Here is a 26616-nt window from a genome sequence, read left to right on the forward strand (position 1 = left end):
AGTCATGATCCCGAAGTCCTGGGACAGGGCCCAGCATCAGGCTCCCTGCTCTCCTTCTCCCGCTGCCCCTCACCCCACTCCTGCTCATGCTCTCTTTCACTCTCAAATAAAGAAGTAAAATCTAAAAAAAAAAAAAGAGAGAGAGAGAGAGATTTTTCCACAAGAGCCAAAGAGCAGTCAAGGGAGGATGTTCTTCGTGGTAATGTTGTTTGTTAGACTTGTGGGCAGGGCAAAAGAAAAAATTAGGCAGTTTGATTCCAAAACCAAAATTTCATTGAATAGGATCAAGACAGGATGGGAAATAAGAAGAACAGTTCTACATAATTAGGTTCTTGAGTTGTTCTCCCGTTTGCATACCTGATGTTAGCTGACAGTAATGATTCACTTATATACCTCTAACAGGAATAACATCAGAATTTGTTCAACATCTCCTAAGAAATATACAATTATTTCTCTCAGGTCCTATAGTTGTTTTTAAGGCAAGTTAAGTGCCTGCAATGGAAATGCACTGTGTTTACTTCAGACTGAAGGTTTAGAAATTGGGGAATAACTGGCCTAGGGGGAATGTCACTAGCTCCATCTAAAAAAAGCCTTAGATATCTTGGGATGGCTTTGCTGTGTAAGAGTTGTTGCCAACAAGCTCCATTCAGGAGATCTGATGCAATGTCACAACCTAGTTCATTCAGCTCTATAGACAGCATATCGGAAGTAAATAACAGTCGGGGCCAAGGAAGAGAAAGTAATGTTACTCAAGAAAAGAACCCACTCAAACTTTTCCTGTTGGTCAAATATGTAAGGTGAACAGCCATAAATTAAATGAGTAATATAAATAATTAATTAATCTGGGGAAGTTAAGATTCTCTCATAATGAATGTGAATAACAGATATGTGAAATATTTCAGATTGGCCCACAATAAGCGGTATTTGATGAGAAGTATAGGGCATTAAAAAAAAAAGATGTCCATAAGGAAGCTGAACAGTAAAAGTGAGGAATGAAGGAGAGAAATTAAGAAATGGGGGTTTAAATAGATGAGTCTAATAGTTCACAGAAGGAAAGATAGTTGAAACCTTAATTAAACCAATCCACATCTGTTTTTAAACAGAACTTAACACTAGCTATTTTCTATGCTTAAGACCCTTTCCTCCCTCACTAATACCTAACTTTCTTTCAGTTTAACTTTCTACTTTTTAAATGAAATATTTTATAACTACGTAGGCTCGCAAAGATTTCTCCTATTCTAAGGCCTCTTCCTGTATCCATAGACACATCATTTGTATAAAGAAAGGTCTTCTATCCCAATCAGAGGATAAGCTGAGGTTGATTTTCCCAGTCTTTGACTCAGGGCTGGCCCTGTAACCAGTATTAGCCAACAGAATGTGGTGGGAATGATGGCTTGCTATGTCCGAGTGTAGACCTCAAGTGGTCTGCACATTTCCCTTTGCTCTCTTGGAACTTACCGATATGCCACGTGATTAGGCCTGGGTCAGGCAGCTGGATGACAAGATCATCACATGGAGCAGAGAAAAGTCAGTCTGGCTAAGGCATCCTAGACCAGGCAGTTCCTAGCCAATCTAGTACTCGACCTCAAGGTATGAGTAAGCCCACTGAACCCAACCAAATTACCAATCTGCAGAAACATGAGATAAATAAATGGTTCTTCTACTAAGATAATACGTTTCAGGGTGCTTTTTTAATGAGCAAAACACACTGAAATAACTGAACCATACACAATGGCTTGATCCTTCCAATGTAATACTTATTATAGTATGACATATTAAAATTAAGTATTTGGTGATCACTTATTTGCTCCTGGAGGACACAAACTGTAGTATATACACTATATATATATATATATATATATATATATATATATATATATACTGTACTTAAATACTGTATATATATACTGTAGTATATATACTGTATATGTATATGTGTATAGACTATTGTATATACAGTATATATACTACAGTATATATATATCAGTGTATCAGTATATATACTACAGTATATATATATCAGTGTATATCAGTGTATATACAGTGTATATATATATATATATATATATATATATATATATATATACTGTGTACTCCCACAGCACCTGGGTTGTGCTTTGTTCAAAGCAGACACTCAGAATGTGATAAAATAAGCCGAAATGAAAATCAAGTGAAGTTCAAATTCTAATGTTCATCAGCAGTATCTACTTAATTTTTAACAACAGAAGAAATATACAAGCCAAAGCACTGTTAAAGAATCAAATCATTGCTGAGAATCTACTATTGGCCTTGTATTGTAATTCCCATTATGAAGCATTAAGGGTTGGCAATTACTAGTACTTGGGAGTGTACATGTCACTTCAAGATCATTAATAAGAAAGCCCTCTAAGTTGTCCTTGTCAAGAGTTAACATTAACCCAAATTTGGATTTTGATAGAAATTTGCACATATATTTGACATATGAATGTGAAGTTGTATACTGCATTCCTACTTTCATGAACGTAGAAGTTTAGAAAGCATAAAGTGGCAAAGGAGATTTTGATTTGTACTAATTCACATTATGAACAGTAGGCTTTCTAAGTGCAAAAGTCTGACACACGAGATAAATATGTTCACGTGCTTAACTATATTATAGCACTCTACGCGTGTAAAGTATCATGAAAGCTTGTACATTCAAAATGTCATTTCATTCTTTCTTACTGAGAATAGACAGGGCAGGTGGGAAAGGATGAATAGTGTTGCTGTCCATATCTAATTTGCTTCCTAACTGAATTTCCATAGCTTTTAAATGACACTCTGCTATTACAGTCTATACAGAGATGATCTCATCAAATATTGTTTTGATTATTTTAAAAATTATCATTCACTAAATAGTGTCTGACACACTCTAAAGCAAGAGAACATGAAAGTATAATCAGAATGAGTATGCTCATAAACCAGTGAGGCAAACACAGTCAATGACTGTAAAAGAATCCCCTGCAACTGTGGTGTCCTGCATGGGTGTATACGCTATAACCTGCTCTAACTTTAACTCCTTCCTTTAACTTCTGCCTTGCCTGTTTAATATTGTTATCTCAGACTAAGAAGGGACATGATAATGAAATAAGTTACTAAGCTAGAAAACTGAATCAGGACCTAAAGAGGTTGGGACCAGCTGGAATGATAAAAATCTATGCTGTTAATAGTATGAAAGAAAGATTAAACCAACTGTAGAAGGACTACATGAAGAATGGGTAACAATGCTACACGTGACAAAGACTCAATTACTTGCAGGGAGGATGCTCAATAAATCAGAAGAAGCCTGTCCCCCAAGGTTCTCTCCTTATGGTTTGAACATTTCCATAGTTCAGAAGAAGTCTCCTTTTAAAAAGATGCTCATTTAAAATAAGTTATGAGAATGACAAGGAGGTACTGCAAAGGGATTAATATTTGCAGCATGGGATGTGGAGAGATCATTTTTCTCACAATGATTCAATCTATATGAAGCCTGCTGCTAATGAGCCACAGCCTGAGAGCTGAGGAAGTTTTTCAAATGATCCAGGTGAGAAAAACTTTAAGCTATTTTAACAGAGACAGCTATACCTAGAAATTAGGTGATAGATTCAATAGGAAGAGGCAGACTCTTCTTATTCGTACAATTTTGAAGTTTTGGTTTCTCCTGCTAAAACATGATAAAAGGAACTCTGAGAACAGAAATGTAACAGCAAACAGGAACTTAAGCATAAGCAACAGTCTCACTGAGAGCTCCCAAGTATTTGAGCATTCATCCGCGGCTCAGATCCACCTTATTTTGGCTGTGCTTTCTAACTTACTCCCTTAGTTAACATTTTCTGTGACCACTAGTTGCTTTCCATAGGGACCAAAACCACAGACTAGAGGAATGACCAAGTTTCCTCCTAATGAATAGCGAGAAAGGAAAAAATTTTCGTTGGATATGTCTCTCCAGTGAAATTCAGTGTCTGCTTTCCAAGAAAAGCCAATTGGCTCAGAAGCGTCTCAGAAGAAACAGGGGAGAAAAGTCCAACAGATAACCTTCCACAAAACCCCAAAGAAAAATCCCAATCTTTCAGCTTCACATCAGCCAAAGGGTTAAAACCTGTCCCCATTGAGTTGCTGAATCCACAGGTGGAAGGTCATAAGTGTGGAAAGAGATACTCACAGCTCCATTTGTGACCATGCTGGGAAAGCCTTTATGTGTAAGAGAACCCCCACCTCGGCCCCCAAATATTAAGTTGACACACGTTTCTGGGACGCGGCCTGAATCCTCAAACTTTGGCGGGTCTACAGAGACACAATTTTCTGTTTTCTGCTTAATAGGGCTTTCCAGAATTGTCATCAGATGACAGATTACACCACTCATCCACAAGGATTCAAGGGTAGCTCAGGCCATCCATTACGGGTTAAAAGCTGTTCCAGCATGAATCAAGTCACAGTGGTAAGGAGACTACCAATACAAGGGGTCCTATAGCTTTAAGAAATACTCTGGGCATCTAAAAGTTTTCAGAATGCAAACTATGTCAGCTCTGAAAACAAGAGGCACTGCATCATTATGGCAGGAGAAACAAAGCCAGCCCCTTTTTTAAAACAGACAAAAAAAAAAAGATTGTTTTAATAGGAGAGAAGCATCAGTCATTGATTCTTACTTCATTCACACTTTCTATCCAACCCCATCCATCTTCAGAGTGAAGAGATGACAGAGCCCAGTGAACTCTCTCCCTCTTTTGGCCCCCGCCCATCCTATTCCTCTCCACCCAAACCACCGAGGCCTACCAACCTACCCATTTCAATCCGCAAACAACGGCCCTACAAAGAGACTCTTTCCACCTGATGGGCTTGCAATGTTCAGGTACGCCCAAGGACCAGCTTTCATCAACAGCACTCAAATGGGGTTGCCCGTCAGGTTAGCATGACTGGTTGGGGCCTTTGCTAATCATCTTCTAAAACCACCACTTAGTCACTCATGGCTAACCACATTCTACAAAGGAGGGGATGGGAAGACTGAAGGCAACAGAAAAAAAGTCAACAGGCCAAACCAACAAGCCAGAATGTCAAATATTTCATTTTTCTTAAATGTTGCTGCCCATATTATCTGCAAACAAAAGTCCTCCGGGCAGGCAGTGCCTGCATCAGTGCACCTGCTCCGCATTGGTTTCCCTGAGTTATCTTTTTGCTGTGTCTGCAGAAGCCATCTATAGCACAATGGATCACATCACTTGAGGGTCACTTGAGTCCCTCTACTCTCTGGGTCCCTCCTCCCACCTCCTGCCTTCCCTTCCACCCACAAAACCTTTAACTCCACCATAGCTAAGGATCCCAGATAGCTAAATAAAAGAGGTGGCCTCAAACACAGGGAAAAACCCTTAGGTCTCCAGTGTGAATCGCCAACGCCAAGCCCCCTCCCCTCCCCTTTTCCTTAAGACCTGATGGTCTTCAGTCACACATCTTAAAAGAAAAACAAAAAACAAAAACACAAAGACTTACTTGTCTCAAGTCGATGAAGGCCAACTGCAGCGTGTCCTCCTGGAACCCAGGCACCGGGCCGGATCTGGCAAACTCTGTGGGAAAGAAAAGAGGATAAAAAGCGCCTTTAACTAACCATGGACAGGGAGATTGGCAGACGGATGACAGGGAAGACAAGAGAGGCTGGGGGAGAGGAGGACCAAGCTTCTAAGGAGTCATGTCTTTCTGCCTTCAGCTTCTTTGTGTGCCCTTCAAAATTCGTGTCATCAAAACACCATTAATTCCAGCATCCTGACAGCAAGGAAACTGTACTAATTCGACCTGAAATTTATTCCCATGAGCCGCGCTGGGCTTCAGAGTATTTGTTTTGTGAATGGACAAACAACTTGCAAAGGAGGAGGGGGTGGGGGAGAGAAAAAAGTTTTTCCTCTCAACACAATAAAATCTTCAGCTGTGAAACTCTTTTCAGTTCCGAAAGCTATTTATATTTCAGATCGCTGAAGGAATTCTCTCATTTCACGCCTGTCACCTCATCCCCCGAGCATTTATCAAAAAATATTCCCTGCCACATCATTAATTATTCCTTCACTGATTATTTGTATTATCTCATGACTGCATTATTGCCAACACACACACACACACACACACACACACACACCCAGCAGAAGCTGTCCTGATCCACTGCTTGGCTCTTGAGCAAAGGAGTATTTGCAGATATGAAAAGGCCCATCTAAATAAATCTCACGGCAAAAGCTTAGGGAACATTTGCACACGTCCATCCTATGAATGTATTCTTGTATTCTTTGTCCTTGACTTCTAATTCTTTTCCATTCTCGAAAATTCTTTCTCTTCCCTCTATCCAAATTTAGTCTTAGGTCAAAGAGACCACATGAATGCTATTTATGCTATTTGCAACTTACAGTAGCGCCTTGGGTACCTGCTCGGTTTATGACACTGGCTTTCTACATCGTTAACAAGAAGATCACTGTGCGGGACTATAGGGACAAACTTGTAACAGTTAAGAATGTCAAGTTTTATCGTCCCTAAGCCCTGCTTATTATGAAATCAAAAGGTCTCATTTAAGTTCCCTACACACACACACACACAGAAAATTCAAGAGTTGGACAGTTACTATGTCTTAGATTCTCTCTCAAAAGCCCAAGTGTGATGGACACTTAACATCAATTTACTATTTACCTCACAAACAACTCGAGTGTTGGCTCAAAGCAAATATGAAAAGGAATGTTTTCCTTTCAATTATGTTTTTCTCCAGGAACGAATTTAAGAAATTCTACAGACCTGGTATACTTTTCTTTTGAAATTAAATAAAATCCATCAAGGTTTTTGCATAAACGCCTGGAAAATTACTTGCAGCATCCAGTAGCAGGAAAGATTTAAATGATGATTGGTGAACGATTATAGGAATTCCGGTTTTTAAAAAATATTTTCCATCTGGGGCTTCTTAGAATATAATAGGTTTTCATAATGTCCTTGCCCCACTTAAAAAAAAAAAATGCTGACAAGCTAAGTTGCAGGGATTATGGAAACATCATGTGAAATGAAATTGAATACAATTTATTAAACTAATAGAGAGCACAAATGATTCTACAACTATACAGAAAATATTATTTTAGACATTTCAATAAAAACGACCGTTGTAAGTGGAAGAAGATAAACTCTATTTAGCACGATTAGTAGCGCTAGATTTCTAATTGCTTTGAAAAGGAAGTTCAAATGCCATTTGTAAATGAATTCTATCAAATTACAGCCCAAACGATTCAAGTTTTAAGAAAGCAAAATTTACAACTGTACACATTCTTGATGAGGGCCATGTTAATAGAAAGCCTGACATAACCCATCCTTTATATCTTACAACTGCCATTACGCGTGCTAACCTTGGAGATAGCAGCTGCTCAAGTCAGATGTACAATTTTCCCATACTCTGTTCTTACAGAAAACAGTTCTTTGAATCATGGCCACAGCCACTCTTTCTGACAGCCTTGATTGTCAGTGGTCGGTTTAAATAAGCTTCCTATGCCTGATGGGTTGCATCCAAGGTCGGTATAGTCTTCCTCTATTGCTCCTGCATGAGTGGAGGCTATGTTGCATCATTTGAGGTAATGAAGTCCTTTCTGTTAGTAGGAACCTTTCTTGAGTCAAAAGTAGCAGCTATCAAGGTGTTCTGCTTATCAATACATGTCCAACTTAACAGGATTACCCTCTGATACGTATTTTAAATGCTTGAGAGCTGGCTACACATCCTCACATCTCCTTGAGCATGCTTCCTGAGGCAAAAGGATGACACTGCTGAAACCACACAGATTCCTGGGTGTGATACATATTTAGTTTTCAGAGTCTCACTTTATGGGCCTCATTTTTATGACCACTGAATCTTCCAGGTTCCCAGAGGACACAGTGGCCTTTCAGATTTGATTCTCCTTTTATAAATCAGTGAATTAAAGAAGGATAACTGCATCAAGGAATGGCAAAGAGACTGACTTCACATACAGTTTATGGAAATGTCTACTGTATTTTCAGCTTCATGTTTATATTTTTTTCTCATTGTTTTACGTATATAATTCTTGTCTTCCCATGTGGATAAGTAAACCCCTTAAGGAAAAGGACCATATCACTGAACCTAACAAGTATTTAAAATAGTAGATGTTTAACAAATACTCATATATTAATTAAATAAGTTACAAAAACAGAAAGATTTGTTAATCACACATACTCTTCACTACCAATGAAGATCTTTGGATTGCAATAGGCAATGTGTCCTTAACATGAGTATCAATAAGCAGGCTTTAGGAATTTATGAGCTCCTTAGAATTGGTACACAATGATTAAGGGGATGGGTTTTGAGGTCATAAATATTAGAGTCTGAGCCCAAGATATTGGGTCTATGGGCACGGGAAAATTACTTAATCTCCTTAAAGCTTCAATGTCTTTTTCTCAAAAATGAAGAAAACAGTGCATTCCTTATAGTACTACTATAAGGATTAAATGAAATAACACATATAAAGCAGTTGGCAGAGTGCCTGGCATATCATAATTGATTATCATTACAATTAGTTTTTTGTGTGAACATACAGTTCTCTGGGAAGAAGGTTCATAGCTTTCACTGAATTCTCAGAGGGCTGGTGACCAAACAAAAGTTAGTGAAACACTGTTATATATCCAGGACAAAACATTAGAACTGATTCAGCTACCATTCAGTGATGAGTTAGTGAGTTGACACTGCAAATTTATCTACAGGCAAACATTTAAGTCTTTCACTTAAAAGAAGTTGATATGACTAATTAACAGTACATTAGCCACAACACAGTAATTTTTATTGGTGTTATTTAAGAATTGCAATAAATGCATAAAATAGATATCCTGTAATTTTCTGATGCAATATACCTTTAAAAACATGGCTGTTCTAGAATCCATTCTTTAGATATATGAAAAGTGCTAATAGCATAAGAAACTGTGACTATTCTAAGTAAATGAGCATTTGTGTACAGTCTGACTCCAACTATATAAAATATAACATGCATAGAAAACACAACTCGTGTAAGTACTCATCTCACAATGTTAACTGAGGCTGTTACAGAAAGAAAGATTACAAGAGGGCTTTATTCCTCTTTATATTTTATAAACTTTTAAAATGAGTACAGACCACTTTCATAATCAAAGAAAAGGAAACAACACGCACACATGCACACACACCAAAATTAGGCGCTGATTTAGTCATACTTTGTCTAGTAATGAGAGAGATAACTTGTTCAAGATTTAGCATTACGGGCAACTGGGATTGGTCTGCACACCCAAATTCCCAGATGCTGCTTGACAGAAAGAGAAGACTCTAGGTTGGTGGGGGGCAAAAAGCCCCAGTCTATATAATAGGCTGACGCTTATACAAATTGACGCCTACACATAAACATAAGAAGCCTCTCTTTAGCGTCACAAATGGAAACCTTCCTTTTTTGAAATCATAAAAAGGGGTACAAGTATGCAATTGTCACTGAGTGGAACCAATGTACATATGGGGCACAAGAAACAAGTCCCTTTCTGGACTTGTCTCTGGATTCCAGGATCTGTAGCAGGTTTGCAGTCTCCTAAGTGTTTGTTTCCAACACCAGTGTTTTCCAAAGCCTGGAGTTCTATAGAGTAGCCTCAGCATTGCAAGACTAGCAGGTGCTTGCTCTATTACACACGGACCCAAACCCAGACCTTTGACCAGCGTATGTTACTCAGGGACCAAGTCAAGGTCCCAATGAGGCTGGCAGGAAAGCTCCCTCTTCATAACTTGGTTCAGATTAGTGGAGCCCAGGACTATGACTGACACATTTTGCAGAGAGCTCTGCTCTGCCTGGCAGCTCTTTCCTGCCCTTATGCCACCACAGGAGGGACTCTCAGAGTTGAAGCTGCTATGGGGGCTTGGCTCCAAGAATCAATTTGCAAATGTGAAAAATCTTTTGGTGAGGAAACTGTCAACTCACTGAAGTTTATGAAGAAAATATTTTTATTAAAAAAATGAAAAGGAGGTGTAAAAGTTATGGAAAAGAAGGCTTATTATTAAGTGAAGGTACAGCAGGAAATTAAATCACACACAAAAAGCATTTTACTTATTTCTCTACATTCTCATACACACTTCAATTTAGGAGGTTTGGCAATCATTTTATTTTATTTTATTTTTATTTTTTTGGCAATCATTTTAAAAAACAGTATTAATTTATGAAAAATATTCTGTAGGTTTACACTCCTAATAATCTTCACATTATAATGACATAAAATTACCGAAAGAGATTAAGAAAGGATTCCATTAATTTTAAAATGCTTTCTAGATGTCTTGACGGCTGATCTTATAAATTAACTAACACTGTCACTTAGAGGGAGAAGGAAAAAAAAAACTTTAAAAACTTGAAAATTATCCAGTACATTCACTTTTGGCTGAAGAAAGAAAAATTTTATAAACACCCTAGAACTCTAATTAGAATAAAATGGTAGAGTCAGATTAGAAGGAGCTTTGAGGAGTCAAAATGACTGTCTTAGTCTATAATCTGTATATCTAGATAGGACATCTGGGAGTTTATCAAAAGCAAGTTGTGAGAAACAGAAAATAAAATTAGTTCTTCATAGGAGAACTAATCATGTTTTTAAGGGTCTACTGAGTCACAAAACTGCAGATCTATATTATGCAAATTGCCCATGGAACAAGAATAATTAAAAAAAAAGATGAGCAGCAAGGTAACATTTATTTCAGAAAAGCAAAACTAGTACAATATCTGACAAATAGGTAATACAGCAATTGTTGGAGAAAACCATAATTGTTTTAAAAAAGAGGAAGTTGAAAAGACAGTGGACAAAACGTTAACCAGAGGTCCCTGGATACTATCATTTACTTTTGCTCCCAGTGAATTCCAGGTCACTGGGATGGGTAAGATAGTATCACCAGCCCTCACTGAAGGGATTCAAGGTTTCGTTCTGGCCAAAATGCCAGGTGAGAAAGAAAACTTAGTACCCAGGAGCCCAAAGTATGCTGGCTACTTGTTTATATCTTAAGATCATGTCAGGTCACATGTGTTTTTTGTGGGATTGAAAAAATAAAAGCCACTGTTGCTGTATTAACATAATGGTTTCCTGGTATCTGGCTCCCTGGAGCCGCAGGTAAGGCGTGTGGCAGACTACGAAGTATGGCTCTGGGGAAGCTAACCCCTTCTTGCATCACTTCACAGTGGCTCGGCTAAGCTAATTACAGAGAGGAGCTGATAGACTCCGCAGGGAATTCACTCAGGGCCCTGCTGGTCAGAGAAAGGTCGGCCAGAGCATAAGGAAGTTAAGAACGAAAGAGACAGCTATCAAGGAAGCAAGGAAGGAGACAGGAAAAGGGGGATGGGAGAAAAAAAAACACCTTGGAGATGCAGCTGACTATACGGGTCTCAGTGCGCTCACACGGACATGTGATCATGTGAAACAGACACCTTTATTTAGCCAGGGTATGGCTCTGTGCTGCACGTCATTCTCTGCTTTTCCATACCTTAAGTTTGCAACTTACTATGTCTCCCTCCCCAAGAAGGGCAGAGGGGAGCAGGCTAACTCAAAGCTCTGTGGGAGAAATCTGATTAAAAGTGATGATACTAAAATCCGATTGCAAATGCCAAAGAGCACTACAGACTTACAAATTACTATTAATGTTTAATTTTCTAAGTTCAATTCTCCAAGCTCCTTCTGCTGAGAGACCACTGAAAACTGGGACAGTAAATGTGACTTTTTAATCAATAAATAATTAATCTAAAAAAAAAAGAATTAATCTCCTGTAAGCGAGGAAATGGCCTCCAGCAAGAAGGAACTGCCACGCTGCTGCTAAAAGGCCAATCACTCTCCACCTGGCTGTCCCCATCCGGTACCACTGAGAGGAAAGAGGGTCCTGGCACTTTCAGTGATGGATGTCAGTGACAGCACACATTCCTAGAAAATCAGAGGAGCTGATTTCTACTTCTTATATAACATTCAAGAGGAATCCATAAACAGTTTAATGAAATTAGTTAGCTGAATCTAGCAAACTTGGAAACAATTCTGTTCAAGATTTAAAAGACAGAGATGAAGGGTGCCTGGGTGGCTCAGCGGTTGAGCGTCTGCCTTTGGCTCAGGTCGTGATCCTGGACTCTGAGGATTGAGTCCCACATCAGGCTCCCTGCATGGAGCCTGCTTCTCCCTCTGCCTGTGTCTCTGCTTCCCTCTTTCTGTGTCTCTCATGAATAAATAAATAAAATCTTTAAAAGAAAAAAAAGACCGAGATGATGTAAATTCCTATCTTCAAGGAGTCCAGGGGGGCACTGGTGCATTTATGGAAATAAAGTGCTATTTTTTTCTCTGAAGAAATAATGTTATAAATGATGGATAAGAATGCTTCGCAGCACTCACTAAATTCAACAGAGGTACTTTCGCATCATGTGATTCTTTGCAGAGGAAGACAGGTTGGGGCAGGTCAAGACAGTAACAAGTGACTGAATAGAATCATGCCACGTGGCAGTGGACTTCACCTTAAAATTCCAAAGAAAAATAACAGCCACAAACAGAACAAAAGGTGAGCTAGGACTGAGTCTACAACCTACCATCCTAAAGCTGAAGGGAGCATATATAACTACAGAGGACTCCTATAAATGAGAAAATTAAGGCCCAAAAGGTTAAGTCAGTGACCTAGTTAGAATCTGATCCTTCTAAGTCTGTCCTTCTATTATTTCAATATTCATCCCCCACCTGGAATGTCTAAAAACAAATATTCACTTTACATGTTCCTTTATATGCATATTAAATATTCCTTTCCATTTAGTTAGGAATAATAGAATCATAAAAATATACAGATCTGTACAAAGTTATAATTTAATTTAAGTTATAATTTCCCTCTGAAGCTCCTGAATGCTTTACAATTTTGCAAAATAAAGGCCGATTTCATAATATATCTTTTAAAATTATGGTGAAAAGAAGCTTCTCCTAATTAGCAATCAGCAGTGCTTCTGTGTATAATCTCTGGAAAGCCCACCTCTCTCTCTCTACCATGAGAGAGAGAGGTGGGCTTCCTGAGAGATGAGAAAGACTAGTGCTCTGAAGTAGTAACTTTATATCCTTGACATTTTTACTATGCTTTTAAGGACTTAATTTTATCCATGTGTTTGTTCAGTACTGATTATTCTGCTCTATGAACATATACACAAAGCTGTGGCTATCTGAAATTTTACAGAAGGATTTGGAGAAGGATTCTGCAGGTCATTTAACCTAACAGTGAAAATCAATTTTCTAGAAAAACCACTGTGCAAATAGAAACATAAGCCCCATGTGTAATTTCAGAATTTCTAGTAGACACATTAAAAACACAAAAGTATTAATTTTAAAATTGATAATGTATCTTGTTTGACCCAATTTATATAAAAAACTTCAATTTTAACATGAAAATTACTATTTTAGGGGTGCTTTGATGGCTCAGTCAGTTAGTGTCTGCCTTCAGCTCAAGTCATGATCTCAGGGTCCTGGGATTGAGCCCCGCATTGGGCTCTCTGCTCAGCAGGGAGTCTGCCTCTCCCTCTGTATTCTTTCTCTCTCTGTCAAATAAATAAATAAATAAAATCTTAAACCTATGAAACTAATATTTTAAAATTTTCATATTTGGGGCACCTGCCTGCCTCAATTAGTAGAGCATGTGACTCTTGATCTGAGTTGTTATAAGTTCAAGCCCCACATTGGGCATGATGTCTACTTAAAAAATATATATATTCTTTTTTTTTTTCAGAATTCAGTATGTATTTTACATTTACAGCACATTTCGTTTCTGACTAGCTACATTTCAAACGTTCAAATGGCCACTGGAGGCTGGTAGCTATAGCACTGGATATCACATCTTTAAATAATGTGAACTGTAATGAATGTAAATTAAAATTAATTGTGCCAGCCACTCTGGAAAACTGTGTGGAGGTTTCTCAAAGAGTTAAATAGATCTTCCCTATGACCCAGCAATTGCACTGCTGGGGATTTACCCCAAAGATACAGATGCAATGAAATGCTGGGACACCTGCACCCCGATGTTTTTAGTATCAATGTCCACAATAACCAAACTGTGGAAGGAGCCTTGGTGTCCATCGAAAGATGAATGGGTAAAGAAGATGTGGTCTATGTATACAATGGAATATTACTCAGCCATTAGAAACGACAAATACCCACTATTTGCTTCGACGTGGAGGAACCTGGAGGGTATTATGCTGAGTGAAATAAGTCAATCGGAAAAGGACAAACATTATATGGTCTCATTCATTTGGGTAATATAAAAATTAGTGAAAGGGAATAAAGGGAAAGGAGAGAAAATGAGTGAAAATATCAGTGAGGGTGACAAAACCTGAGAGATCCCTAACTCTGGGAAATGAACAAGGGGTAGTGGAAGGGGAGGTGGGCGGGGGGTTGGGGTGACTGGGTGATGGGCACTGAGGGGGGCACTTGGCGGGATGAGCACTGGGTGTTATGCTATACGTTGGCAAACTGAACTCCAATAAAAAATAGTAATTCAAAAAAAATTAATTGTGCCAAGGGGCACCTGGATGGTTCAGTTGGTTAAGTGTCTGATTCTCGGTTTTGGGTCAGGTCATAATCTTGGGGTGGAGGGATCCAGTCCCGTATTGGGCTCCACACTCAGTGGGGAGTCTGCTTGTGGTTCTCTCCCCTTCTCTTTCTGTCCCTCCCCTAGCTCACATTCTCTCTGTCTTTAAAAAATAAATAAATCTTTAAAAAAAATTAATTGTGCTTGGGATGCCTGGGTGGCTCAGCAGTTGAGCATCTGCCTTTGGCTCAGGGCATGATCCCAGTTCAGAGATCGAGCCCCACATCAGGTACCCTGTGAGGAGGTGTTTCTCTGCCTAGGTCTCTGCCTCTGTGTCTCTCATGAATAAATTTTAAAAAATTAGTTGTGCCAAGAATGACTTCAGATTTTGAAATGACAAAGAATGAGCAGTCCGAAAATTTATAGCAGTATGAGTTCTATTTTCTACATTGGCTACGAAATTATGATTGAAATAAATGTCCATGATGTTACACAATGGCTTCTACTCAGCTCATATTATAAATGTATGTTGCCCTCAGAAAGCAATATACTTTTTATATGCTTCACCTTGCCTGCTAATACATTTTTATATTACCTCTCTATTAATCTGGATACTTATATACTAAAATCCTGATACTTGTATTCTTACCTTTCTTCTCTTCAAACCATTTTCTCTTTCTTACACAGTTGTACCCCCTTATCTGCAGGGGAATACGTACCAACTCACCCAGTGGATGCCTGAAACTGCAGATGTACTGAACCCCATATATACTATGTTCTTTTCCTATATATACATACCTATGTTAATTTACAAATTAGGCACAGTAAGAGATTAACAACTAATAATAAAACAGAACAATTGCAATATATTGTGATAAAAGTTATGTGAATGTGGTCTCTCAAAATATCTGATCTACTATACTCATCCTTTTTATTATGATGTGAGAAGATAAAATTCCTGCGTGATGAGATAAAGGAGACAAGTGATGTAGGCATTGTGATGTAGTGTTATTCTACTACTGACTTTCTGACAATACATCAGAAGGAGAATCATTTGCTTCCAGATCACAGTTGATCTTGCCAGAGGAAGCAAAACTGTGGATAATGGGAGGCTACGGTACCTAACTTACTTATTTTTTTTTTCAATTTATCCTTTTGGAAGTGGTCTTAAATCATTTTTGGAAAAAGCAGTAGGGTGTCAGTTTTTTCAAATAATGATTGTTGATGAGTATGTAAGTTTCTGGACAAAGCTAATTGCCTCAGTTTCCCCAGCCAATGATGACAGTAACAATCCTGATCTATAACTGCAAATGTTTTATAAGGTGCAAAATAAAATAAATGCTAATTTGTTAAAAGGAAAATTTCAAGACTCACTATCAGAACAGGGTAGAGGTATATCATATAACTCTATGAAAAATGCTGAAAATCAGAGAAATGACTAAGGTTGGTTTCACATGGGAAGTTTCCAAATGTAAAAATGCTAGTTTTTTTTTTTTTTTAGGTCAATACTTTTCGAACTGAGAGTAGTTAGTATTTCATGGATGTTCTCACAATTTGCCAGGAAAACTAAGTCTCATAATAAAAGCTGATGTCCACAAAATAGCTATATCATTAGCTAAGGTAACTGAGATTTCAGTCCTTTCTAGAATTTACTTATGTGATGTTAGAGCATATAGGTTTTTATTTCCAGATGTCTCTGCTGTAAAATGAAGGTAATAATATTTTTGCTTACTTAAAGCTAGAGGACTAAATCAAATATACTCTTGAAGTCTGTGATATAATAAAGAATATATCTGTTCTTTGTCCCCAGCTCCTGAAATGGAGTTTCAAATACCCTTGAAAGTTCCTGAACAATAAGAGCTGCTATTCACAATGAGCTTCTTTTGACCCTACCCAGGTTATGCTAACAAGGTTGCTCAAGTAGGCCCTTAGTTTTAAGGGAAGGGCTGGACAAGCCAGAAAGACAAAGCTCATGATTAGAAGGTTGTAATTTGGGCAGCCCAGGGGCTCAGTGGTTTAGCGCCACCTTCAGCCCAGAGCCTCCTGGAGGCCCAGGATCCAGTCCTACCTCAGGCTCCCTGCACGGGGCCTGCTTCTCCCTCTGCCTCTCTCTCTCTCTCTCTCTCTCTCTCTGTCTCTCATGAATAAATCTTTTTTTAAAAAAGGTTGTAATTTTCAGTACCAATCCCAGTCTCCAGGGAGGGTAAAGAAGCTGGAAATTGATTTTATCTATGTAGCAAATTACTTATTCAATCATGCCCATGAAATGAAGCCCATATAAAAACTCTGGACACTGAAGCTCAGTAAATCTTCTTGATTAGTGAACACACCGATGTGCTGGGAGGGTGATGTGCCCAGATTCTAACGAGGAAAGGATGTGAAAACTCTCTGCTGTCTCCTGCCTCCCCAGAACCCTGACCTATACATATCTTTCATTTGGCTTTTTCTAAGTTACAGCCTTTATAATAAAACTATAATCGAGAGTATAGAATTTTCAGTGATTTCTGTGAGTTTTCTAGTGAATTATTGAACCCAAGGGAGTGTGGGGAGCCCTGAATCTGCAGTCAGGTAGGAAGAAGTATGAGTGGCTGGGAGACCTGAGACTTGAAGTGATACCTGAAGACCCACAGTCTTAAGGGACCGACTCTTAACTTGTGTAGTCTGCAATAACTCTAGGTTGTTAGTGCTAGCATTGGATTGAATTGTAGGACACTCAATTCATGTCAGAGATCTACTGTTGGAGCACAAAGTCCAATCTAGATTAAGTGTAATATAACTTGATATTGGGTCCATTTTAATAACTAGGCTATAGCCATATACACATTAATGTAAAAATTACTGGGACTGGATATAATAAAATAATATGCTTCCCCGCCATCTAGCCACTTCTTCACTGAATTAACATTTTTAAGATACTAAATTAAAACAACTCTTCATTATTAGAGATCATTTCTGACATGGCAAACTAAAAAGTTCTACATAGCTTGCCCAAAGAAAGTTAACATTTTCTATATTTACTAGCTTTGCCTCTTTGCTTCATGAAATTTTTCTAGTATCTGCTGGGAAGTTTTTCCCCTAAAATGGAAATTTAATGTAAAGTATTAGAACAATGATCTGACATCCATGTTAAATGTTTGCATTACATCAGTATCAACATAAATACTGTTCTCCCATTCTGGTTACATAGGCTAATGGATTTACCTCCAGAGGTCAAGACCTAAACTAAGGATCTTCAGAATCCATCTTACTTAGAGAACATAAACTGTGCCACTAAGAACTCAGTTTAGGGTCTGTTTTCCCTTTTCTTCTTTCCCCCTAAAACAAACAAACAAAGAAACAAAAAACAAAAGAAGGAGAAGAGAATCTCTGTTAGTGCAACCTGAGCCCTTCTTCGGCTGATAGCTACTAGGTAAAGGGTCAAGGAACTGACTGGAGACACAGCTCTGGAGCTCTAGAGGAAGGATTAAGGGTTTTAACTCCTAGGCACTGTTGAGAGGAAGATTAGTGTTTAAAGAGAATTTAGGTTAGCTGGAGGAAAAGGAAATGAAAATAATTGTTTCTTAAGACACATAAGCAACTTCTTTACATGATAAACTGGTGCTTTTAAAGGAATATCTTAAGTGCTGGAAGGTACAGGAGATAAATGAACATTTCAAGTATTAAAAGCACTCTAGTCTTTCAAATGATCCTTGTTGAAAAGCTCTCAAAAATGCTTTTCTAGGGAAGAGTAGAGAACCTCACTCTTTCCCCTGGTTAACTGTCTGGGTAGGGGCTTAAGCTATACCTTGTTTCCATCCACTGATAGGCAGACAGTTGACAAAGGGATTCCAGCGAATTAGAGGACAGAGCAGGCCTCAAGCAGGCTGACTGCTGGGATTTGATGAAAAATGGAGATTTGAATTTCTCCAGAAAGGCATATCATTCAGAAGAAAGGGAAGAGAATGACAGAAAGAAGAGGAAAATGAATAGGCAAGTTTTACTGATGCCTACAAGGAAAATAAAGGAAGAATTCTTTTTCTTTAATTCTAGGTTATATTATATAAAATGTTTGGTGTTATTTGCTATTAAACAGTCCCAAATCATTAGGCTGATCATGGCAATATAAAGAAAAATAACCACTGAAATTCTCACAGGCAATGAAATGAACAACCTATTCTTTCTTCTCTTTCAAACTCAATTTCTGCAAGAGCTGTTTACAAGCACTGATTCAACTTTATCTTCCACTCATTCCTGACCTCTCTGTAATCTGGTTTCTACCACTCCAACTTCCACTGAAAGTACTCTCTCTAAAATTTACTTTGGCTTCCTCCTTACTAAAGCAACACGTTTTCAGTCCTTATCTCACCTGACATTTGCATGTATCATGCAGCATTATATAAAATTATTCATTGCTTATCTGAAATTCAATTTTCCCCCTGAAGTTCACATTTAACTGGGCATCCTGTTTTTTTAATCTGGCAACCCTACGAGTTTCTGTATTTTGGCTTGCCCTCTTCTACGCATTTTTCACAATTTTGCCACAGTCATTTTCCTAAAGCAGAAAATGGCCATGTTATTCTCATGCACAAAACATATGACCAGCTCCCTATGTACCTAGAATAAAGTATATACTTCTCAACAAGTCTTCCAAGATCTAACACTGATTATATTTCCATTATTTTCTCTTGGCTGTCCCAGTTCATTTCACCCTATTCTCCATTCATAATGAACTAGTTTTAGTTTTCTAATATGCCATTTTTTTTTCCTCCCAGAATTTATACAAATACCTGCCTTAGACGGAACGTCCTTCCCAACCTACCTCATCCCATTTGAGTAGCTAACTCCTACCCATGTAGTTCATTGGATATCCTAGTCCAAATCATTCATATATAACAAATGAGTAAAAAGATTTTTAGAAAGAGTAAGTGCATTATTCACAGCCACTTAGTGACCAAGCAAAGAGAAAGACAAAAGTCACAGTTCACCCATTCAAGTATATATTATTCCACCAGTGACCCACCATACCACTTTCTCCTCCCAGGAAAGGAATGGAAAATAGAAGTAAAATATAGATCAAACATAATCACAGAACATTACAGGCAAAACTTATAAAATTCTATACATTGACTCACAGGAAACTTAGCTTTTCTAAATCAAAGTGTTGGCAATGATATTTCCCTCATGTTTTCCAAATTCCAATCTTAGAAGTATAAAAATTGTAAATGCTAAGGTGATCTTCTGGAGAAATTCAGGTCTCCTCAACTTCTATCTCTCTCTCATTCTCTCTCTCTCTCTCACACACACACACACACACACACACACACAGATAAAACAGAGGAAGAGAGAATGAAGATAAATTTTTATAATTTGTAATGCTAAAAGCATACTAGATGTTTTAACTCAAATCAGAATCTGTTAAATGCTGAAGAGCAAGTAATCATTGAAAGACATGAAGTGTTTTCTTTCAAAATGTCTTATGAAGAACTAGTACTTTCATCAATTTTTTGAGATTGTATAAGGTGTAGTAGATAGATTAGAATGTTATGGGAACTTCTTGCAGACCGGGGTAGAAGTCTGTCATCAACAATTAAAATAATTTTTTAAAAAGATTTATTTATTTATTTATGATAGACATAGAGAAAGAGAGAGGCAGAGACACAGGAGGAGGGAGAAGCAGGCTCCATGCAGGGAGCCCAATGTGGGACTCGGTCCTGGGACTCCAGGATCACGCCCTGGGCGGAAGGCAGGCGCTAAACCGCTGAGCCACCCAGGGATCCCCAATTAAAATAATTTTTAAATAAATATGGTATTTAATATGGCTTCCTGATTTATACCCTATAAAATGGCCCAATTAAAATAAGTTTACTAGCCTCAGCCCCAAAGACATGAAGTTAGAGTCAATGAAAATATGAAATGTATAAAATTCCTCAGTGTAAACACTTGAAGACAAGCGAGAGCAGTGAATGCATCAGGTATTTTTGGGAGACTCTGGCTTACTACAGGCATTAAGATTTGGGCCTACTTGACTATAAGGGATGTACAAATGGCTTGATGGAAGGAGGCAGTAATGCTAAAGAAGTAAATAACTTTCAGTTGAGGTGATGTTTGGAGCTAGCTGATATAGCAGAAAGAAATGGCCATATGTTGCACGGGGGCTAATGGTGAGGTCTCAGGTTTGCAATGATAAAGATGAGTGATTTTTCTACTGGCTCATTTCTCCCTAAAAATGCTTTTGGGTGTTTTAAAGCAAATCATAGGGATTAATGAAAAATTTTAATTTTTTTTTTTTAAGTTTCTAATGAAGAAATAGTCAAAAGGCTTTGGAAAGTAAGAAACTATTATGATATACCCCCTCTACTGTTTTACCAAGGTTTTACCAAGAAAACCTGTTTTACCAAGTCTGGGACCAGGGGCAAGTGACAGGAAAGTAGCAATAACCACAATATAGTTTTAATTCTTCTCCTTCTTTGAAATGGCATTTCTTAATTGTTCTGGTCCCTAAAATTCCCAAAGTGAATAAGATCTCAATGTTGTGAAAAAATAAGGAATAAAATCTGAAACAGCTAAAATGGAAAATGTAGAGAAAGAGGGAAGGAGCACCAAATTTGGAATAAGCAAACAAACAAACAAAATCTGGTATTCTCCTTTCCAAAACTATGCAGCAGGAAAATAGCCTTTTGGAAACTATCAGCTGTTTAAGGTAAATCTCCTGCCACCACCCGTCCCCACCACCCCCAAAATATCCATTGAAATAAAATCAGGAAGAAAAATTTAAATAATTTCAAAGAGGAATCAGTCACCATCCTTATTTAGAGATGGGGTTACCACATTTACCAGACAGAATTTAGGGTATTCAGAAAGTTTGCCACAGAAAGAGAACCTTAATTCAAAATTATGATCCTTCATGTATCAGGTCCTTCGTACTCCCTCAACACTATTAGGCCCTACAAACAATCCAAGGTAACATTCACTACCAGTAAAAGTACTTTGTCTGTGTTGGCCAATCTCTGGAAACCAACAGCAGGGCTTGACAGTGATATATAACAAGGTTAGAGTGGCACGATCCATCTCCATTTGCTTGACAAGGATGGCATCTTAGGCCATGGTGAGGAAGAGCAGGTTGTCTGCCCTCACTGCTCAGGTTGGCAGCACCTACTATCAAATGACCAGGTGTCTGGCAATGGGCTCAGGGAGACAATGACTTCCTTATCTTCTGGAATTCAAGGAACTTCAGCCCATAAACCAAAATAGCCGCCGAGTGGGTACTATTCATTGAACCATGTCTGAGAAGAGTCCTCTTATAGGGTACAGGGTCTATCATCCATAGTCAAAGAGAAGTGACATTGCCATTTTAATGGCAGGGAAGACTTCTATTTGGATTCTCCAGAGCAGAGAGGCACATCATAATAGCATAGAACCTAGCATGACAAACCTTACAGTCATGGGAAGACAATAGCAAACAAAGCACGGCTTTTGTACTGTTTATTTTGGATAGAAGGAAGATACTTGGAGTTTGTGCTCTTCCTGCATCATTTTAGATCTGAAAATCCAAGCTCAACGCTGCATTTAAAAAGAACTGGTAAAAAAAAAAGAACTGGTAAGGATTTGGGAAGTGGGGCAGGGACGAAGCCATGCAATCGGTAAATTTCTGAAGAAACTTTTGCATAATATATTGATTCGGAGATGTGTACCTGAGAAAATGATACCAGACTATGGCTTCTATTTTCATCCTATAAATTTCCACTGTACTTGAGGTTTTTTATTTTATTTTTTATTTTTAAAGATTTTATTTATTTATTCATGAGACCTACAGAGAGAGGCAGAGACATAGGTAGAGGGAGAAGCAGGCTCCCTGTGGGGAGCCCTTCTCAGGACTCAATCCCTGGACTTTGGGATCATGACCTGAGCCAAAGGCAGATGCTCAACCACTGAGCCACCCAGGTGTCCCTATACTTGAGTTTTAAATCTGACTTCTTGCACAGGATAGATATAGGTCTTGCAGAGAAAGCAAAGAACGCAGAGAATGAACTCTCAATTACTGTATACATACATATGCAATGGCCAATTTCATGATTCTCCCTTGTAAATCTGTAAGTTTTGCTGCAGATACTGAATCAAAATGTGAATTAGAAACAGAAATACAAAATGAAACTGAGAAAAGGGGAAAAAAAATGATAAAATGCATAAACAAAAATATGCTCTGTTAAGACTGGCTACCCAAATTCCTTTATACTTCCAGTAGAGAATGAAAGCATTATTGTAAAGAAGAGACATAAAATATTTTTCTGATTCCATTAACCAGTCAATCAACCAAAAGACAAAATTCATTAACCATGGAGCTTGCCTCATGGAGCAAGTTATTGTCTCCATCACATTAAAGGCAATAACGACTAATTATCCTTAGATTTGCCCATGTGCGGAGCACTGCAAATTATAAAAAAACAAGTTTATTTTTCTGTATATGAACCCAAAATCTATCATCAATCTTCTTACCTTAATGTTTCCCAGATGGAATGAGAGCAGAAAGTGAAAGCTTGCTTTAAAATTATAATTCAGAAAGATGAGGTTGAAGATAAAAGCTAAGGGATCTGAAATTAATGATACTGAAACACACAACATGTCCTTCAATAGTCTACTCACAGGTCATTTGCATCTTCGAGCACTATACAGACCATATGAAAAGAGGTATCTGTTATTTTCATATAACCTATAGAGATTGGGTTTAAAATTTTACTAAGCTCAAATTTCTTCCTTTTGACTCTCTTCAAACCTTCGCTTCTTAAGATGGTTCCCTTTTAAGACTTGAAGAGGTACCAAATGCTTAAGATACAATCTGAAAAGTGTCCTTTGGATCAAGTATAAAAAATATACTTTAATTGGAAAGGAAGTAAATTCTAAATTTTTCACAAGAATCCCTTAGGAAATGGTGCCATTTGTTACAATGATTTAACATTTCCAAGATTTATTTAATTTCGTAGAGAGCCAACTTCTCTCCTTTAAATCTATTTCTATCAGTACTCATGTCCCGATTGCCGAGTTTCCAAGAGATGTATTCATACCCTTTAGTGTCCTCTGAAATTCAGGACTGCTTAACATGTTTCATTGTGGCAACTCCAATTTTATCCACAACCACACCGACATCGCCAAAGGTTACTGCAGTGTGTCAGGTCTTCACTATACAGCTTGCCTTTCTTCCTGAGCCAATGTCATCCAAAAGTAAATAGTATTAAGATGACTGAGACAATCCTGGCTTAAAGAATTCTATAGAAAGTGTCTCTGAGAAAAAAATTATTAACCTATTCCAATGGTCATTGAATTTATAAGAGCCCTTGACAGTAATCACTCAGAACCTGCTCTCTGATTCCATACACTTTAGGTATAAGTCCTCTGGAGAACATGGCATTGTATATAACTATATGAAAATTCTAATAAACATTTAACATTTACTGATGCTTACAAATATTTATGTATATAGGATCCATAAAGCATTTCATATGTATTATCTTATTTAATCCTTACAACTCTCTACATAAAATATCCACATGCTCTTTCCTCCCATAATAAATAATGCTATCTTTTAAAAAATTTTTATTTATTTATTCATGAGAGACACAGAGAGAGAGGCAGAGACACAGGCAGAGGGAGAAGCAGGCTCCCCAGAGGGAGCCCGAGGCGGGACTTGATCCTGGGATTCCGGGATCATGCCCTGAGTGGAAGGCAGACGCCCGACCACTGACCCACCCAAACATCCCAATAGTGCTATCTTTAAACTAAATGGAAATTTAGAAATCATCTAGCCAAGGTATAAAGAAACCAAATGAAGATCCAGGCTTCGAAGGTCAATCTGTCTACCACCTACAATTTTAACTACTCCGTATTAGACAGTTTATATATTTCAAATTGACTGTTGGTGGCAAAGATGGCTTCATAATCCATAGAAGTTGGTGGGTAGGATATGTGTACTAAAGTTGCTAATCACTGCCCTTCTAGGTGTACATCCTCCTAAGAGAATATTCCTTAGGATTCCAACCATATTGCAGGCTGTCTTGCTATTATGCTCATCACATGATACCCACCCGAGCTTCTTGCTACTTATACTCCTTCTCATTCTCAGAGCTGACAGAAGAGCTCCAGAAACAGAGGCAGTTGATAATCAAGTCATTTTTATTCATTCAACCAATATTTATTAAGCAAGCACCATATGTCAGGCACTGTCCTAAGTGCTAAGGACACAGGAACAATCAGGGCAGACACAATTCCTAACCTAACTGATTTACTGTTTACCTTTCTCTTGGATTCTACGAAATGCATATAATTAAAATAAACTTTCCTTTTATTCCTTAACTGGTTTGAAGAGATTTCTGTACCTTACAAATACACATAGTCTAGTTAAGACAGATTATTAGGGATTGAGCTGGCAAACAAAAGACTTTAGAGAAAAAGTAGAATGTCTGAAATTGGTTAGCAGGTGATTGCAGGGAAAAGGGCATTGAGACCTCTCATTGTTTCCCAGGAAGTTGACAGTCTGAGGAATGTGGCAGCCAACCTCACAATGGAGGTATTTTCTTAAGTCCCCACTGAGGGTAAAGCTTTGGAGGACTAGGCTGTGCTGCCATTGATCAATTTAAAGAAATTGAAGAATATGAGTCATGAGAAAGCTTTGAACAACACTGAGCAAACATGAAAATGGGACAAACTCTGGTCCTTGCTAGAATGTGGAGCTCAAAAATCCAAGAAAACAAAGAACCATCATGAGTCTCTACTGCAGGAATTCCCTTTTATCTGCAGGTGGGCAGCTGAGTGGGTTGAAGATGAAGTGCATAACTTGATCTTTCAAGTTATGTATTGATATGCCAGCTATCTTCATAATCACCATATTTCCTTGATAAATGTAAGAATACTGCAAGAAATTGTGGAGCCTTGATCCCTCAGCTTTCTCCAGAATGCTCTCCCCCATGTCCTCCTTGCCAAAGCAGTAGCAGTCTGTTCCTCTATATTCCATCCCTCATTGAATCTTGCCCTGTGACTCAGATCTAAATACAACATGGGCTCAAAGGGTGATATGCAAAATAAAAGTAAAGAAGAAAAGAAGTATATCCAGAAGGTAATATAAATAAGAGTTTTCTAGGGACTCTCAGCAAAAACAGGGAAAACTGTAGGGATATGCATATTTGCACTACTTATTCAAGGACAACTAAACATAATTTGATTGACAAATTAATTACTATAGGGCATCTCCCTGGAAAAGCTTGATTGAATGTACTAGCTAGAAGTTATTTTAACAGTTTGCTTGGTGGGCTGAGGCAGATTTGGGTTTAGCACTGGCTTAGATGTTATTTAAGGGCCAGAACTCCTTTTGCATAATATAAACTTCAAAGGCTGCAAAAGAAGAATGATATAGTGTGGATGTGTCACATATGTTTTCCTTATGTTTCTCACCAGGGTCCTGAGGACTCTCTTCTCTCTCTCACACATCAAGAGGACATAGGTAATGGAATGCCTGAAGCCTTCTCTAAGACAGACTCATGTGTGAGTGACCAAAGGTAGATAATTAATTACATGGAATGGGAGTGAAGGATGGGTGGGTTCAAGTACTGTAGAAAATCAAAATAAATGAGTGCATTTATCCCAACTGGCAGTTGTTTGGGAATTTAGGGTTCACAGAGATCACTTTATAAAGATTCTTTAGTTCTGAAGCCCCAGTGGCAAAATCATAAGCAAGTCAGCCTATTAAGGTTTACCTGATTAACATTAGCTAAAACACACCTGAGTGTATCATGAGGTGACTCAAAGCCATTTATTTTAGTGAATATTTACAAAGATATTAAAATGTTAAAACGTCTAGGAACTACTGGATCTTTTGAGCTAAAATTAGTTCTTTATGGATGCAGAAAGCTATCTGATCTTTCCGTTAGAGTGGGGATTTACAGACGGTAAGTGACAAATGGTGTTCTGCCATTATGTTCTATCATAGTAGGCTCAGTGAGATCATGAATTTACTCTGAAGTTGTTTTCCAAAATCCTGAGTTTAGGCAGATTCTCCGATTCTCCACACTGGTTTCCTGACCTGTAAAGTGAGGGCTATTATGATAAGAATGGTGAAATGG

The 26616-nt window shown here is 38.1% G+C and overlaps 1 protein-coding gene and 1 long non-coding RNA gene across 15 annotated transcripts in view; one reads left to right on the forward strand and one right to left on the reverse strand.

Moving 5' to 3' along the window:
• Positions 1 to 26616, reverse strand: part of EXOC6B (exocyst complex component 6B) — a 612331-nt gene that overhangs the window by 148947 nt on the left and 436768 nt on the right. For all 9 annotated transcript variants that reach the window (XR_013349063.1, XR_013349062.1, XM_077842877.1 and 6 more), the window contains one exon: positions 5482 to 5555. Coding sequence is in view for 7 of the 9 variants with exons in the window: in XM_077842877.1 (XP_077699003.1) it covers positions 5482 to 5555 (74 nt within the window). In the remaining 2 variants the exon portion in view is untranslated. The remainder of the gene's footprint in view (positions 1 to 5481; positions 5556 to 26616) is intronic.
• The window catches only part of LOC144280635 (uncharacterized), a 58654-nt gene continuing 47593 nt past the window's right edge, over positions 15556 to 26616 (forward strand). For all 6 annotated transcript variants that reach the window (XR_013349070.1, XR_013349071.1, XR_013349072.1 and 3 more), the window contains exons 1-2: positions 15556 to 15647; positions 25952 to 26052. This is a non-coding gene — a long non-coding RNA (uncharacterized LOC144280635). The remainder of the gene's footprint in view (positions 15648 to 25951; positions 26053 to 26616) is intronic.

This window comes from Canis aureus, chromosome 12 (assembly GCF_053574225.1).
Source record: "Canis aureus isolate CA01 chromosome 12, VMU_Caureus_v.1.0, whole genome shotgun sequence".
In the NCBI taxonomy this organism is placed as follows: domain Eukaryota; kingdom Metazoa; phylum Chordata; class Mammalia; order Carnivora; family Canidae; genus Canis; species Canis aureus.